At 38.8% G+C, this 18,699-nt stretch overlaps 1 protein-coding gene across 1 annotated transcript in view; it reads left to right on the top strand.

Moving 5' to 3' along the window:
• The window catches only part of LOC124776695 (DNA-directed RNA polymerase I subunit RPA1), a 307,614-nt gene extending 297,675 nt beyond the window's left edge, over window positions 1-9,939 (top strand). Inside the window, exons 28-29 of the mRNA XM_047251802.1 lie at window positions 4,707-4,899; window positions 9,658-9,939. Coding sequence (XP_047107758.1) covers window positions 4,707-4,899; window positions 9,658-9,779 — 315 coding nt within the window. The 3' untranslated portion in view covers window positions 9,780-9,939. The remainder of the gene's footprint in view (window positions 1-4,706; window positions 4,900-9,657) is intronic.
• Window positions 9,940-18,699: the final 8,760 nt, after the last annotated feature.

The following is an 18,699-nucleotide window of genomic DNA, read 5'->3' as shown; positions in this document are numbered from 1 at the left end:
CATATGCTGATTAAGGTGCTACTGTAAGTTTCTATGAATAATTTGTAGTCATGTATTTGGTGCTCATTACAGGATGGTGTGCCTTTTATATGCTGATTAAGGTGTAACGGAATATTCCTATGAATTTTTTTCTACATGGTTCGGTTTTTTTATTGAGCATTTGCTGTGGGTGCTTAGTGAACTGAGTGTAGGTTTGTATTTCATCCAAAATGTCCATTATTTGGCCTTTAGAGACATTGTGTAAAATAGATTTGCCTTGTTATTTTTAGTGGAGTATTTATTCTCTCTGAGGTTCATGCCAAAGTTAGAAGGTTATTTTTGCTTGTGTTTGTGTGATCTATACATCTCATTTTAAACACTCTGACTGACTGTCCAGTCTAGGCTTTATTACATTTGCTGCATTCATTATTTGTTTTGGTAAATGCCTGAATGTTTATATCATTGTTTTGTCCATTTTGTGAATAGTGTTGGCTTCTAATGAGTTGCCTTTTTTGAGATTTTCTTTCTTTAAGTGTATAATTTATTCTATCCGATACTTGTCTTCAGTATGGAAGTACTACAAATTTAATTTCTTTTTTTATGGTTTGTTAATTAGCTCTGGGTTATAGCCATTACTGATTGCTACTGCTCTGAGTGCGTTCAATTCTGATTTAATATTTATATTGCTGAGAAAGTGTTGGGTGATGTGATCTACTGCTGATCTAAAGTGTGCCTCTTGATGGCCACGTGGGTGACAAGAACTATTATGAATGATCATATCTGCAGTTGTGGATTTGCAGAAGATTTTGAAAGTATATATTGAGTTTGTCTTTGTGACATTTGAGTCAAGGAAGTTAATGCTATTGTTAACATAATGTTCTATTTTGAAATTGACGTTTTTGTGCATATTGTTAAACTGTTGTTGGAAGTCACCAATTTCTGCTACTGGTCCATTAAATATAACAACAAAATTTCATTGTCAGTTGCATTATATTATCCGTTAAATAGAATGATGATGTCATATATGCTTCTTAAAGCGTATTAATTTCCTTTTCCAGTGGTCTTGTCCTTAAAAGAACTTATTTTGTAGTTGGTCGAGAAATATATTTGCCAGTGTGAAAGACAAGAAGCTGCCCATTCGCAAGACCATCTTTCTGTGACAATATTTGGTCATCGAAGCTAAAATAATTTTGGGATAATATTATAGTTAGTAGTTCTACTAATTCATATTTCTGCTTGAGATACTTTTCAGTATTTCGAGGGGTTTTCTTTTATGGTGTCAACAGTCTCACCATTTGGTGCACTGGTGTGTAGATTACTTACATCTAAAGAAAAGAATCTATTGTTGTCTGTAATTGTTATGTTTTGTTTTTTTTTTTTTTCTCCACTTAAGTCTGCCGAGTTTTTGATGGTGTATTTGTAATTGTCACACACAATTTTGCTCAGCCATTTCTCAATTAAGTATTCAGGACTGTTGATACTGTTTCCAGTAGGTCTAATTGGATCACTTGTTTTATGTACTTTTGGTTGTGCTCTTAGCGTGGGGCATTTTGGATTCATGATAATAAACCTATTCTGTTCTTTCCGTGTTCAGAGAAATTCAGATTTTTTATTGTTCTTTTTTATTGACACTTGGAATAGATTGTGGGGTCTTTATATATATGCACAATGTTATTTGCCTTAGAGAATTCAAGTGTTATATTTATTACTCATTTTTCTTCATCAAGATGATCTATTGCCTTTTTCTGCTTTTAATGCTAAGGTATTATGGGCTTTTAGTTTTTATTAATGTTGTACATGTAATGTAGTTCCTGCTTTTGGTTGTTGTTTTTCCTTATCATATTGTCTGTTGTATAAGGATCTGTTGCTTTGGCAGTTTTGCTAATTGTACTGTTGTGCTCTACTATAGGAAGTCTTCCCATGACAAGTGCTGCTTTTGTGTAGCCTATCATGGAAACTGCATTGGTAGCTTTTAGTTTTGGGACAGATTAATTTTGAGTCATTTTTGTAACAGGCCCATTTCGTTATTATTAAGGACAAGATTTGTTAATTAACTTTTCGGGGAGTTTCAACCAAGATTTGTTTGTGGACATATCTTCAGCACTAGTAATCGTAGTTATAAAAGATTTATATTTCTTATTATGTCTTATTCTAGCAGTGTCAATTGTACTGCCTATGTCCTCATTAATGACATTCATTATTTTATTGAATATAGGTGCAGATAACATATTTCCAATGTGTGAATGTGTTAAATGTAGTTTGGTGTTTAGGAATTCATCCTGCTTCTTTTTGTCTGTTATCTCTTCTTGTAGCTGTTTACAACCACTTTTCTTCATCACCACCTGTGGTACATGTGTATTCACTCTAACATTGACAGTAGCATAAATTCTATGGTTACTCTTCTTTGTAGGCAACACCTTTGGCATTTATCCTCATTTTTAGCTTTTTTCTCTGGAATGTTAATACTACATCTTAAGCCTGTTCAGTAGATCACATCATGCTAGGTAGTGAAGGTACCACAATTAAGGAAAATATAAATTATACACATACATTGATGTATTGTTTTAAGGTGTAACTACAACTGTGAGATCTTTTAATGCAGATATGAGATATATTTAAGTGTGATGACATAAATAGAACTGCCCATGCCAACCATTTCCTAAACGCAAATAAGTAAGTAGTTACTACGTAAACTAGTTTATCACTGACTAGCTGTGCCCTATAGCTTTGCCCTTGGCAAAACAATTGTTTATAAAAAAATGCCTGGTTATACATATTTATTCCAATCTTCTGTTAGTCCATCCCCTCCTTCCCCTCTCTCTGTCCACCCCCTCCTTCCCCCATCTGTGTTTGTCTCATCCTTCCCCTTATTTCTGTCCATCTCCTCCTCCACCCTTCCTTTGTCTATCTCCTCCATTCCCCTCTCTATCTGTCCAACTGCTCACTCGGTTTCTGTCTCCATTTTATCATCCTCACCCTAATAGGAGGTTGGTGGTACTTAGCCTACAGTATTTCTTTCCAGCTCGTAACTAGTTTGTGTACCATATTTGGTTGAAATCGTTCCAGGTATTTAGGATGAGCATTTTACCCTTGGCTTTGCCCGCATATGCATGTGTAAAACGTATTTCACATGTATGTAACATATTTCACCCATATTTGTACACATATTTCACCTTTATCTCTTGCGAATTTCGCCCAGAAATTCATTTTCACACATCTCATTGTTTGTGATAATGTATCTCCTGAACTGTGTGTCATAGAGTGGTATAATTATGCAGGTACATCCTGTGGTATATGTGGCTAATGTCTGTGAAAAGTGTTGTGAACAGAATTAGTATTAAAGAATAACACATTAAAACATCATGCATGATGGAGGCAGTTTTTTGCATATCTCAGTACTTCACGTCATATTTCCTGAGCTATGAGGGATGTTCTGAAAATAAGTTTCGTCATCGTTTTTGGAAGATAAGATGATACACCAGGTGACACATACAAACACCTTGTGAATCCACATCCATTGCTGGTTCAATGACAGAAGGGGCATCAGCAGAGGAGCAATGACGTGTGTGCAGAGTTCCAAAGATGAGAGAGAAACAGCAGACCAGTGTGCCCGATCACAATAACAGATGGACATGCACTGACAGTGTGGCCACCTGTGAAATTGTATGCTGTTATCCAGCATGAATGGATATGTGGGACTAATGTGTCCATCATCATTGAGTGCCCGCAGACTGTGTATGGTGAACAGGCCACGTCTCATCAAATGTTTAGTTGCTGGTATTCCAGGTTCAGAGAAGGAACGCATAGTGTGGAGGATGAAGGCCATAGTGGGTGTCCCTTCGCATCCATGAATGGAAAACAACAATGCTGGCGTGAAGCACGCTGTGCAACAATTTGTTGCATCACAGAGTGGTATCTTCAAAGTGATTGCATTCAGTGACGACAAATGTCTCAAAGTCTATGGCGACTGTGTTGAAAAATAGTGCAAGGTATATAGTTCATAATGCCATGGTATATTATTTTTGCCAATAGTTTCCATGTGAAAGACAATGACAAAACGTAACTTTCAGAACATCCTCATACGTGTTGTACAGTGGTATTTATTTTTGTAGGTACATTCAATGACATGTGGTTGTGAAATGCGTTGCGAATAGAGTTTGTTACAAAGAAGTAATAAACTCGAATGTCATTCATGACGAGGCAGTTTTTCATGCATGACGACATATCTCCTGAACTATGTGTCATAAAATGATATAATTTTGTTGGTATGATCAGTGGTATATGTGAATACTGTCTGCAGAATGTCATGAATACTGTTAGTAGTAAAGAATTAATAAATTAGAATATCATGCTTCATGTGTCAGTTTTACTGTGTGAACAGCGAAAATGTGATTTTTTTTTCTTGTTTTCGTTCTTTCATCATTTTATGGGGTTGTTAACAAGAAAAAGTTTCATAAAGATTTGAAATTCTGGGTAAGGTTTGTAGCAAATCACTAACTGCTCTCACTCTCAATCAATGGGTGAACAAAGTGTGGGTATCCATGTGTCATGGGTGAGATACCTTTTGGTGTTAAATATTTAAAAATGTCTGTGTTCAGTATTTGAGCGCTACAAGATGCATTGTACTGAAAATGTTTACGTCATGACATACTGTGGCTGTTAGTGGTTTGTGAGGTAAATAGTCATGGTTATGTGATCTAAAGCATTGTTTCTTCTTTTTTGTACAGGAAGTAAAGGATGTTTTTAAAATGTATGGTATTGATGTAGACAGTCGGCATCTTCTTTTGGTTGCTGATTATATGACATTTGATGGAACATTTAAACCACTTAGTCGCAGAGGAATGGAAGATAGTTGTTCACCGCTACAGCAGATGTCTTTTGAGTCATCATTAAACTTCATCAGGCATGCTGCTTTGCAAGGTATGTAGAGTTTTAAGAGAGCATAAAAGTTTTGTGTTATTCAATGTCTCTGACTTAAAATGAAAAAGAATGATGGATACGTACTTTTAAATAACAACAAAACTTGGGTTAATTTGAAAACTTTTGTGCAGCTTTGGCTAGATTGAATTTAGATATGCACAGAGGCATTCCCATTGTGGGAACTAAACAAAGATTGTAGTGGGGAAATTAAAGCTCAGTTTTTGTGCATTTGTACACACATTTGAGTCATGATTGTATGTCTGGCATACTTCATGAAGCTTTTTAATGGTGCAAGATGTGGTACACTATCCTGGTGCCTGTAAGTGATAAGAGGTCAGAGGATGCATCACAGTGGGTGGTACTAGCAGTAACTTGATGATGCTTCTCATGTAAGAGGTGATCCACCTGCACCAGTCAGATGATCTAGGTATTGTTACATGCTGTATCTAACCTTCTCCTAGGTGCTTGAAGGCAGTCTAAAGAAGGGCAAATTTTTAATTATGAAATTTCTTGAAGAAAACTCAAGTACATTCCTGAATCAGATATTCACTTCTTACATGGAAACTTGGGAAATTTGCCTATTTTTCTATGTAGATTGCATGCACAGATTTCCTCCCTACTGTTATTACTAGGCACTTGTTAAAATTTGTCAGCAATTTATTATTAAGCTGTAGGGAAACCTCTTGCATCCATTAAATATGCTAGGAAATCCGTATGTTTTAAAAAAAACGGGTATGGCACAAAAGTTAGAAGTGGGAGAGAGATACTGCTTTAGCAAATTTGTGTTTCAAAATAGTTTAGAGATTAGATTAGATTTACTTGCTTTCCAATTGATCCGCAGCGATGAGGTCCTCCAGGATGTAGAACATGTCAGAAAAACAATAACACATGACAAATATTTTCAGCTAAAATAAATAAGCTAATGTACCTTCCACAGATCCCAAGTAGAATGATCGTCTTTTTATTTTATTTATTTATTTATTTATTTATTTTCTTAAGGAACACTGTATGAAAGGATCATTTTGCAACACTTATTTATTAAAATCGCATTAATGATCTGGATTGAAAATTTAAGAAAATATGTTCTTTCTATTTATAAGGTAATAAATATGTAATAGAACTACAATACTCATTTACAATGAGCAGACAACTGCACTGAAATGGTGCAGAAGTTAGGCTGTACTACACACACACACACACACACACACACACACACACACACACAAATAACACTGTTCTACAAAAGAAAATCTTTTTTCTATTTCTGATAAAAGATATTGTGATCCTAGTTGTATTTTGAGTGCTGAATTGAAAACTGTTTTTGGTTTTTTTCTGTCAGGGATAGTTTATGAGTAATCACAATTTTATTTCTCTTTTCAATTTCTGATATAGTGCAGCAAACATGAGGTGAAATTCGACAAACAAATGCACGTCTTTATGATGTTATAAGTTAATCACATTAATGGAGGGTGGGATCTAACATATAACACAGTAACCTTCGTGTATATACTTTGAAGTATTTATTTGACATGAGAAATTACAGAAAATTGACAAACAATGAGCCACTGCCTTATAATGCACATCCCTTTTTTGCCTTGTATTGTGGATCTTTCTTCTCTGGAATGATATTCCAGCAATAATCTGCTAACATAGAAGGTACCCACTTCCCTTCATAGCGCCTTTCTATGGTAGAAATGTCTTTATGGAATCTTTCCCCATGTTCATCCGATACGTCACTACAACTCTCTGTGAAGTAGTCCAGATGAGGGTCCATCATATGTACCTTCAAAGACATATTGCACCCCAAATCCTGATATGCTTTGGTCATATCTTTCACCATTGCTTTGTGGTTAGTAGCTCTTCTTCTTCCGAGGAAGTTTTCCGACACCATCTTGAAACAGTCCCATGCGGTTTTTTCTTTATCAGTTAAACATGCTTCAAAATTTGCATCTTTCTGCAGGTCCCTGATTTGTGGGCCCACAAATACACCTTACTTTATTTTTGCAGCTGAAAGATGGGGGAATTTGGTAGCTAGATATGCAAACCCACAGCCTGTTGGATCCATGGCCTTCACGAATTGTTTCATCAGGCCAAGTTTGATGTGAAGCGGTGGAAGTAGTATATATTCAGGAGCTACCAGACTTTCACGTTGTACATTCTTTTCGCCAACTTTCCATCTTCGCCTAGGCCATTTCTTTTTCACGTAGTGAGAATTTCGATCTCGACTATCCCACTCGCAAAGAAAACAGGCATACTTTGTGTAGCCTTGTTGCTTTCCCAGTACCGTAGCAATTACCTTGAAATCTGCACATATCTTCCATTTGTGTTCATTGTATTTTAATGAATTTAGCATCCTTTGTATGAATTCGTAATTCTCTTTTGTCAGACTAGTGTAAGCTACTGGAACAGAGGGTATTTTATTTCCGATATGGAGCAAAACACCCTTCAGACTTGTTTTCGATACATCTATGAAAAGTCTCCACTCCTGTGAAATATAAGTGAAGTTCAGCACTTTCATCACGCCAGCAACGTCATTGCAAAATGTCAGTGCGTCGTCAGTTGAAAAATAAGAAATAAAGGCATGTTCTCTGTGCCTGAACACACAGATTTTAGTACTTTGGTGCAGTAGATTATACTCTTGTAATCTTGAACCAAGCAGCTGCGCCTTTTGTTTACTTAGTCCTAGATCAAGTACTAAATCATTTAAATATGCCTGTGTTAACAAATGTGGCGATGATTCACTTGTGCAGTGATATAAAGAATCATCATCTGTGATTTCTTCAGTACTTTCACTGTCACTTGGAATTTGACCTCGAGCTCTTGAAGGTACTGGAAGGTTGTCGGAATGCTGCACTGGCATTCTCGCTGAAGGCAGATCTGGGTAAACAATGTGCCTCTTCGACTTTTTGTTTGTAAAATCATGAATTTCTGTTAGACAGAAATAACAATCAGTAACATGGTCCTTAGGCTCCCTCCACACCATGGGAACAGCAAACAACACCACATTCTCTTTACCTTTCCACCACTGAATTAGTTTGCAGTAACATTTAGCACAACAGAAATGTGGTGCCCATTCTTTATCTTGGTCTCCTACCTCTTCTCCAAAGTAATGTTTGCATGCTTTCTTTATGACTGAAGAATTTTTCTTCCTATTTCTGGCAAAAGTGAACTTCCCACAGATGTAGCAGAAGTTGTCCGGCTTATATCGACATCCACGATGATGTGGCATTTCTGCAAATTTAAAAATACCACTTTGGTAATACTCCTGTATTAAATTAATAGTAGGGAACTAGAGGAACGCTGATGTGTAAAAACAAGCAGTCGTTTTACCTTCAGCACCAGGCTCAATCAGTTTACACACAGGAACTAAAAAATTCAACCGTGCTCGGAAATATGACAGACAGTTACTTGTCAGCCAAAACACCCACTCCTTAAGACTGACACAAATTGCGGCTAACACCACTGTTGTAAACTCGATGCACCTGCCCCTAGGAGGCGTGAAGCTTTACTGCCGAGGCAACGACCGGCTGTCGCCGTTCGAGTTAATGAGACGTTTCAGGTGGTCTTAATGACATAGGTCTGGGGGGGGGGGGGGGGGGGGGGATAACCTAATGACGTCTGATTCTTCCCACCTGCTGTTGCACAAGAAATTATCACATTCTATCACTACTGGATGCGGCAACATACCCGTATTTCTCTATAACTTCTCTGTGTTTGCCATGAATTGTGAATATACATATATATACATATTACATAAAAAGTATCCCTGACAACGATATTTTGTTTACATATTAGAATTTCCCACGGTAAAATGGTCTAGAAGCACATACTTTAATATCAGAAATAGAACCCATGTCGAACAGTGTAATCAGTTGGTTCTACTGAGAAATAGTACTAAAAACAGAGAAAAGACACATCAGACAAATAAGAGAAATCTCTAGAATCCACTTTTAACAGTGCTTTTTTCACTCTTAATTGTTTTAACGCTCACATTTGTTTATAATAAGACTGGAACAGTTTTTAACGAAAAAAACTTGTTTTATTAATTCCCTGAACGTCTCTGTTTCGTGTACACTAGAAATGGTGAACATTAAATATGTCACAGTTATGGCCAATTATGGAAAACCAGTACTGGAAATACAGGGTGTATATAACATCCGGAAACACTTTCAATTATTTATTGCACAAGAACCAAACATTGTACAGATATCATACATATGTCATTTTGAAGAGAAACCCCTCCCTCTCTCCCCATTCCTCCTCCCCCCCCCCCCTCCCCCCCCCCTCTCTCTCTCTCACTCACTCACACACACACACACACACACACACACACACACACACACACACACGCACCAGAAGAAGATATTGTTTAATTGACATTTGCATATGTTTTTACTGTCTGGCACCACTCATAGTATTAGTTCTTTGCACATTTATTTGATGGTAACAAAGTTAATTTGTATATGGAAATTATTTTACATTAAAACTGTTTACATTTCTAGCAGGTCACAGGAAATGTTGTGAATGGTGGCTTGAGAATTTCCTTTTATATCGAGTTTTGATTCTATGATTTGTGTATATCCATTGCTGATTTGAATATAATTAGATATTACTTTGCTGCTGATTATTTTCCTTTTGGTTTAATTTTATTGAGTTTTAGTATTTGTTCATTAATAATTACTGCTAGAGGTTCAGTTTATTTAACTTCAGAATTCATAAAATTAATTGTACATTAACAAGTGCATTGGTTACACGCAGGTAAACGAGATGAACTGGAGTCTCCATCATCCCGCATCATGGTTGGTCGTCCGTGTCGATCTGGCACTGGTGCCTTCTCCTTACTACACAAATTGGACATTCCTGAAGATTTTACTTTGTGATTTTTTGTTGATATGTTATCACTTATCAAGTAGCTGTGATTTCCACCAATTTGACACAGTCTACAGAGTGTGATTTTATCTTCTGTGTATTCATGCAGAAAATCCCATGAAAATACTGTATACAGTTGCTGTTTTTGTACAAACTAAACACATTGTACATATTACTGCTGTAAATAAATATGTTTTTGTATTTGAATAATCATTTGGTTGAACTTAATGTGTTAGACCATAATTGCTTGCATGTTTGAGTGCTCACTAGGCACAACCTTTTATTTGAATAAAAGTGTAGTGTACAGTACCGCCATTGTTATCGACGCTTGTGTCGACCCTCGTATCATACAGACTTTTGTTCGTTTGGTTAGAACAGCTCAGTGTCAGTTAGACCATCGGGGAGAGCAGCACCGCTAGTTCCTGCTACTAATAAGATGAGTACACTGTTCGCTTGTTACATATTTTTACGAGCTTCAAACAGGAGTTGGCGATCCTTCGCTCGCAGCTCCAGGCTGCTTTGGTTTCCGACACACAGCTTGAGGCTGCCACCAATGGGCGTCACTGTGGGGGATCAAACACAGGGATGCGAGGGACATTGAGCACGTCCCACGTGTCTTCCAATCGGTCCACTGCTGTGGTCGCCCAGGGTACTGCCTGCACTGAGGTTGATCCCTCACCCGTGGTCGAGTGGAAGATCATTCAAAAGTCTGGCAGGCAGAGAAAACCTCTCTGAGGGGCCGATTGCAGGGCCTCCCCAGTTCGTTTGACGAACAGATTTTGGGTGTCATCTGTGGCTGACAATGTCTCGCAGCCGAATGCAGTCACCCACCCTGTTCCAGAGGAAGCTTCTCGGCCCGCAAGGTATGGGCATTCACTGAGGGTGGGTTTGCTGGTAGTTGGGAGCTCCAATATTAAGTGCGTAATGGGGCCCCTTAGGAAAATGGCTGCCAAGAAGGGGAAGGAAGCCAGTGTGGACTCCGTGTGCATTCTGGGGGGAGTAATTCTGGATGTGGAAAGGGTGCTTCCGGATGCCATGAAGAGTACAGGGTGCAGCCAACTGCAGGTGGTGGTTCATGTCAGTACCAGTGACGTGTGCCGCTTTGGATCAGAGCAGATTCTGTCTGATTTCGGGTGGCTAGCAGAAATTGTAAAGAGAGCCAGTCTTGCTTCCGAGATTAAGGCGGAGCTCACCATCTGCAGCATCGTCAATAGAACCGACTGTGGTCCTTTGGTGCAGAACTGAGTGGAGGGTCTGAATCAGAGGCTCAGGGGGTTCTGTGACCGTGTAGGCTGCAGATTTCTTGACTAAGGCCATCGGGTGGTGGATTTCCGGGTTCCACTTAATAGGTCAGGAGTCCACTACACACAGGAGGTGGCTACATGGGTAGCAGGGCCTGTGTGGAAGGGACTGGGCGGTTTTTTAGGTTAGAGGGTCTCAGGGAACCACAGAAGGGACGTCCATCTAAAAGTGGGCAGGTAAAACACAATAAGGTAGCTGTAGAAACTAATGGTATTGTAGTTGTAAATTGTCGTAGCTGTGTTGGGAAAGAACCAGAGCTCCAAGCCCTAATAGAAAGCACTGAAGCTGAAATAGTTGTGGGTACAGACAGCTGGCTAAAGCCGGAAATAAGTTCAGCCAAAATCTTTTGAAACGATCTAACAGTGTTCAGAAAGGATAGATTAAATACAATTGGTGGTGGAGTATTTATCGCTGTCAGAGGTAGTTTGCCTTGTAGCAAAATTGAAGTAGATAGTTCGTGTGAAATAGTATGGGTAGAGGTTATACCTGACAATCGGACTACACTATTAATTACAACGTTTTACCAACCCCTGACTCAGAAGATATAGTTGCTGAACAGTTCAAAGAAAACTTGAGTCTCATTTCAAATAAGTACCCCGCTCATACAATTATAGTTGGTGGTGATTTAAATCTACCCTCAATACGCTGGAAAAATTATACGTTTAAAGCCGGTGGCAGGCATAAAACGTCATCCGAAATTGTACTGAATGCTTTCTCAGAAAATTATTTTGAACAATCAGTTCATGAGCCCACTCAAAGCATAAATGGTTGTGAAAGCATACTTGACCTTTTAGCAACAAATAATCCTGGACAAATAGTGAGTATTGTGACGAATACAGGAATTGGCAACCACAAGGCAATTGCTGCTAGGCTGAACACCATAACACCTACAACTATCAAAAAGAAATGCAAAGTATATCTATTTAAAAAAAGCTGGTAAAAATGCTCTTAACGTCTTTTTAAGAGACAGTCTTCACTCCTTTCGATCTGATCATGTAAGTGTAGAAAAGTTGTGGATTGTTTTCAAAGAGACAGCAATTGAGAGATCACATAAATTAATAAGTGATGGTACTGATCCCCCATGATACACAAATTGGGTCAGATTGTTGTTGCAGAAGCATGCCAAAGTGAAAAGAACGCAAAATCCCCAAGATTGGCCAAGTTTTACAGAAGTTCGAAATATAGCATGTACTTCAATGTGAGATGCTTTTAATAATTTCCACAACGAAATTCTGTCTCGAAATCTGTCAGAAAACCCAAAGAGATTCTGGTCATACATAAAGCACAAAAGTGCCAAGACGCAATCAATACCTTCACTGCGCAATAACAACGGTGAAGTCACTGATGACAGTGCCACTAAAGCAGAGATATTAAACACGGTTTTCTGAAACCCCTTCACCAAAGAAGATGAAGTAAATATTCCTGAATTCCAATCAAAGACAACTGCCAAGGTGAGTAACATAGAAGTGGATATCCCCGGAGTAACAAAGCAACTTGAATCACTTAATAAAGGCAAGGCCTCCAGTCTAGATTGTATACCAGTCAGGTTCTTCTCAGAGTATGCTGATAAAATAGCTCCATATTTAGCAATTACATACAACCACTCGCTCACAGAAAGATCCATACCTAAAGACTGGAAAATTGCTCAAGTCACGCCAATACCCAAAAAGGGAAGTAGGAGTAAACCGCTGAATTACAGGCCTATATCACTAATGTCTATTTGCAGTAGGGTTTTAGAACATATACTGTGTTCAAAGATTATGAAGTACCTCGAAGAAAACGATTTATTGACACACAGCACAGTTTCAGAAAATATTGTTCTTGTGAAACGCAACTAGCTCTTTATGCTCGTGAAGTAATAAGTGCTATTGACAGGAGATGTCAAATTGATTCCATATTTTTAGATTTCCAGAAGGCTTTCGACACTATTTCTCACAAGCGTCTTCTAACCAAACTGTGTGCCTACGGAGTATCGCCTCAGTTCTGCGACTGAATTCGTGATTTCCTGTCAGAAAGGTCACAGTTTGCAGTAATAGACAGAAAGTCATCGAGTAAAACTGAAGTAATATCCGACGTTCACCATGGAAGTGTTATAGGCCTTCTGTTGTTCCTGATCTATATTAACGACATAGGAGACAATCTGAGTAGCCATCTTAGATTGTTTGCAGATGATGCTGTCATTTACCCTCTTGGAAAGTCATCAGATGATCAAAACGACTTCCAAAATGATTTAGATAAGATATCTGTATGGTGTGAAAAGTGACAATTGACCTTGAACAAAAAAAAGTGTGAAGTTATTCACATGATTACTAAAAGAAATCAGCTAAATTTCGATTACGCAATAAGTCACACAAATCTGAAGGCTGTAAATTCAACTAAATACTTAGGGATTACAATTACAAATAACCTAAATTGGAATGATCACATAGATAATATTGTGAGTAGAGTAACCAAAGACTGATTAATTGGCAGAACACTTAGAAGGTGCAACAGGTCTACTAAAGAGACTGCTTGCACCACACTTGTCCACCCTATTCTGGAGTATTGCTGTGCAGTGTGGGATCTGCATCAGGTGGGATTGACAGATGACATTGAAAAAGTACAAAGAAGGGCAGCTTGTTCTGTATTATTGCGAAATAGGGGAGATAGTGTCACAGACATAATACGTGACTTGGAGTGGCAGGCGTTTTTCGTTGCTACGGTATCTTCTCATGAAATTTCAGTCACCAGTTTCTCCTCCGATTGCGAAAACATTCTATTGGCAACCACCTACATAGGGAGAAATTATCATCACGATAAAATAAGAGAAATCAGGGCTCGCACAGAAATATTTAAGTGATCGTTTTTCACACGTGCCATTCAAGAGTGGAACGGTAGAGAGACAGCTTGAAGGTGGTTCATTGAACCATCTGCCAGGCACTTTATTGTGAATAGCAGAGTAATCACATAGACGTAGATGCAAACGTCAAATTGTGAGACCAATTACCTACAGAGGTTAGTAAAGATAAGTTCCGTTCAAGTCATACATTGAAGAAGCAGTAAAAGAAGAGATTAAAATGCTGAGTCTAGATACCAATACTAAGGTTTTCTGATGACGTAGCCATTCTGGCTGTCTCTAATGGAGACTTAAAATTTCTTAGCAACAAACTGCTTTCAGTAAGCATGATGTCACAACTGTTTACATATTTAACAGATCACATGAAAATGTTGTGAATGGTGGCTTGAGAATTTTCTTTTATGCAAGAATTTACTTTTATGCAAGATCATTTATGTTATGTGTGAGAATGGACACTAGCTAAAATTTGCTGACAGCAGTACAGTGCGGTCTTGATTTCATTGCCTTCGGAAGTTGCGCTGCCATATTTGTGGAATTCATGTTTATACTTAGTAATATGAAAATATGCTGTGTACAGGACCTTCACCTTTCAAAAGATTGATAAGTTTTACAGCTCCAAGGAAAAACATGGAAAAAATGTACTTCAACTGGGGTATAGTGTATTTTCTTCTGGGAAAACTGGTGTTGTAAACATTGTCTGTATATACACCCTGACACGGTGCAATAAGTTGTTCAGTCATTATTTCTGAATTCCAAAAATATCTGTATAAATTTGGAAGTGACAAATGCTCAGGTAGTGATAAAATATCAATGAACTTTCTGTACTGGTATCAGGCAATGGGTTGTGCAACAATCAACCAAGGTCACGAATAAAATTATGCATCACAAAATTTATGGAACTGAGGAAGTTCCATTAGATTCTAAAAATAATGTAATCATTATGCTTGTGAAGAATGTGAAAATTACCCCACTTTCTGTCTAGCATCACAATCATTCACAATACTAATAAACGTACATTATTGAAGAGGAGAAGGAAAAACCGGAAGTAGGTGAGGAGAGGGCCAGCTTGTTTCTAGGATAATTACAGGCACTCTAGAAGCAATTTTAGAACTTGAAATGCAATGTAGATGGTTTTTGGTATGGTATGAATGTTACATTTTCTGTGTGTAATCTGAAACCTTCGTATGTTTGATGTCTGTAGATCTACTTGGTAAAATTTCTTTTGGTTGCCATTGTTGATGTTTGCTGAAATAGTCCTACCAGTCAGCTCCATCTGACCGTGTTAAAGCATCTCCACTGAACTTCGTCACCTTACACATGGGTGGGTGTAGAAAGAGAGCGTTAATTATCTTCCAAGTACTTGCATGATGTCAACCACTGTACTTCTGTAGTAACACTTTCTTACGAAAACATTGTGTCTCAATCTTGTGCACAATGCAGGTTGGCATTTTTTTTTAAAACTGATGTTGCTTGGATAAGGTAAAGGCAAGAAATATTCTCTACGCAAGACAGTTCAACAGTCATTTTTCATGGCATGCATTCGTTGTATCCATGGCCTCATCTTTCCCACCTCATCTTCTAAACACCTTCAAACCATGATGCCGAGGAACAAATGGCCCTCACACAGCAGGTGGAGGTGCTTGCTTGCTGTCTCACCTTGTAGATGCGATTGCTTCAACTTTGTTCCATCTGTACACACCATAACAATATCTCCTACAGTGGGCTGTCCTGACACTTACTTTCTACAGAATGTCACAAACATCTTTTGTCGCCGCAGTAGGCTGGCAGTATGACAAGTCGTTTAATAAAAATGTCATGTCATACATCATATCTCCCCACTAATATGAAAGACGTCATGTAAACCATCTTAATCAGTTAATTACAACATCTTGGAACATGGTGATTTTAATCACTTTAACATTAATTATACATAATGTCCATGTCAACACACACAGACTTTTATTACACAACTCTAATCAGAACCTAGCTCTTCTCTTTCAATCATAATCTTCATATCTTTCACATCTGTCTTTATTCATTTGAACCTGGTTGCAGAACACCCTTTTTAGGGCTCCATGCCTCAATCTGTAAAAATTGAACCCTTACAGGATCGCTTTGATGTCCGTCAGTCAGACTGTTAACAATCCTTTTCCCAGGAATGGGTAGATGTATCAAGTCCAAATTAAGGTCTCTTATTAATGCCTATATTCCCTTCTAAGTCGATTCAGTCAAAAGATATGGCCATTTATGTGGCATACTTCAGTACTCAATAACACTCTCATCAAAACCTAAATGTTACTTCCCACTAACATAGACTCATGAAATTTGACAAGGAACAAGGTATCACAAGTATTGGAAAAACTGCAAATGTTGTTAATTTGTAATTATATAATACGAACACACTTTTTTTATCATTTTTTATTTGTCTGTCTCTTTGTCCATCCATCTGATAAGACACGTTTTTCTCATGAACAGGCTAGTGTATGAAATTCAAATTTATGGCACTTACTAAGGTCTATGACCCCTTTGGTGGTGTAAAAAATGTAAGCTTTTAAGTCAGTGCAGCCAATAGATAGGGCCATTAATGCCACATATTTTGACACTCACAAACTCGCTCAAGAAAACCTGTAGGATGCTTCTGTTGGTGCAGAATTGTGAAATTTGGCAAGAAACAAAGGTTTTAGAGCACAAGTAAAAAAACTTAAATTGAAGTTACATTATATAAAAAGATCTTTTTGCCATTACAACGTACATTGCATTCATCATCTATCAAAAGCATAATAGACAATCATTACTGCATGTAAACATAAAATGCAAGTTGTAGTCATATTTTAGTAAGTAAATAAATATATTTTATGAAATCTCCTACATCTACATATATAAATCTTCTCGCTTCTTTTTGCACTTCCGGGCTAGTCTGAGGCGCTACTGTACACATTTTGATTGGTCTTGGAATTCCCTGGACCATTATCTTGCAGTATCTACATCGAAAACATGCAAAAATCATTGAGAGTATTGATTCCCAGGAAGGATGAACTAATGTATATATACAACTACCGTATTTACTCGAATCTAACTTTTTTTCCGGTTTTTGTAATCCAAAAAACTGCCTGCGGCTTAGAATCGAGTGCAAAGCAAGCGGGAGTTCTGAAAAATGTTGGTGGGTCCCGCCACAACTAACTTCTGCCGTCGAATATATGTAGCGCCACACAGGCATGCTTTGTAGGCACAAAGATAAATACTGGCACCAAAATTTCTGCGTCAGTAAATAAATTTAAAAAAAAGTGGAAGACGACCACTGTATTTTGGTACATTATCCAACGAAGTAAATACAAATTCTGTATTGTTGATCTTCGAATGTAGCAGCATTTCAATGTGCTACGAAAATCCGACTGGCAAGACTGTTCTGGATGTTTGTCAATATGGCCAACTCTACGTTCTGAATTTTTTCCTACCTGTGAGAAGAGATGGTTGCTAATAGGAGCTTTTATGAATTGTGAATCATATGTAGTATTCTCTTCGCCATAAGATTAATACGAATATAAACATTTTGCCATGTATTGTTTCGTGTTTGCTACTGTAGCGACGCTGCAGCGCGCTAATTCAAGCTCGCTCGTGTGTGTGTGTGCTGTGCGCGTGTGTCAGTGCAGTGGTGTGCGGTCGCAATTACTTTACGCGACGTTGGTGTAGTTCCGCGCCCAGCCTCTAGAGGCGCTGTGTTTTCTATCTTTTATATACGTTCGGTTTATTGTTATTATTCCTTGTTTTTTTGAGTGAGTAGTAGTTCCTTGCCTCCTGACTTGTGTGGACGAGTACTGTTTCCTCTCCTAATTACGGAAGTTTTCCGAGGATTAAGGATACTCTGTATAGGCCGGAAGCAAATTTTATAGCTCCGATCTGTCCATGCATGCCGGGCGTCGCAAGATACGCGCTCGCAATAAAGTTATTGTTACTCAACTGAAGGTCTTCATTTTTCCGAATCACGTTAAGCAAAGGTCGGACAGCCACCAGTTTAGCTGTACCCGACAAGTGGTGACCCCGACGTGATCCAAGCAGAGCCCGACGTGATCCAAGCAGAGACCGACGTGATTAAGAAGAAGCAGCCGTGAGCTACGTAAGTAACGAGCACATAATGACCGAACAGCAGGCCGTCTCCAGAATTGCAGTCCGTTTGCCGCCGTTCTGGCCCGACAACCCGGTACTCTGGTTCGCGCAGGCAGAGGCAAGTTTTAGCTGCGCTGGAATAACGGTCGAAGCAACTAAATTTGCGCTGATTGTGAGCCAACTCGACCAACGTTATGCAGCCGAGGTGCAGGACATAATCACAGCACCGCCCGAGGCTGGAGCTTATGCCAGGCTAAAATCAGAGATGATTCGACGGGTGGCCGCGTCACAAGAGGACCGGATACGTCAGGTTCTGACACAGGAAGAAATTGGCGACAGGAAGCCTTCTCAATACCTGCGACATCTACGCAGCAAAGTTGACACCGTTACTGTGCCAGACAGTCTGCTCAGAACACTGTGGAGCAGTAGGTTGCCGCCGCAAATAAAAGCCATAATCGCCTCACAAACGGACATGCCGCTGGATGACGTGGCGCAGCTAGCAGACCGGATTCAGGACGCGATCACACCGGCTCCGGTCAGCGCAGTCGCGGCGTTGGACAACAGTGCAAACAGTCCCGCGTCTGTAGCACGAGCCGACCATGATTCTCTCGCTGCCAAGGTTGAGCTTTTGTGCGCCCAGGTCAGTGCGCTGCTGGCACGTGACGACGACAATAATAGAAGAAGCCGAT

Source organism: Schistocerca piceifrons, chromosome 1 (genome assembly GCF_021461385.2).
Source record: "Schistocerca piceifrons isolate TAMUIC-IGC-003096 chromosome 1, iqSchPice1.1, whole genome shotgun sequence".
In the NCBI taxonomy this organism is placed as follows: Eukaryota; Metazoa; Arthropoda; class Insecta; order Orthoptera; family Acrididae; genus Schistocerca; species Schistocerca piceifrons.
This window is presented reverse-complemented; position numbering and strand designations above follow the sequence as displayed.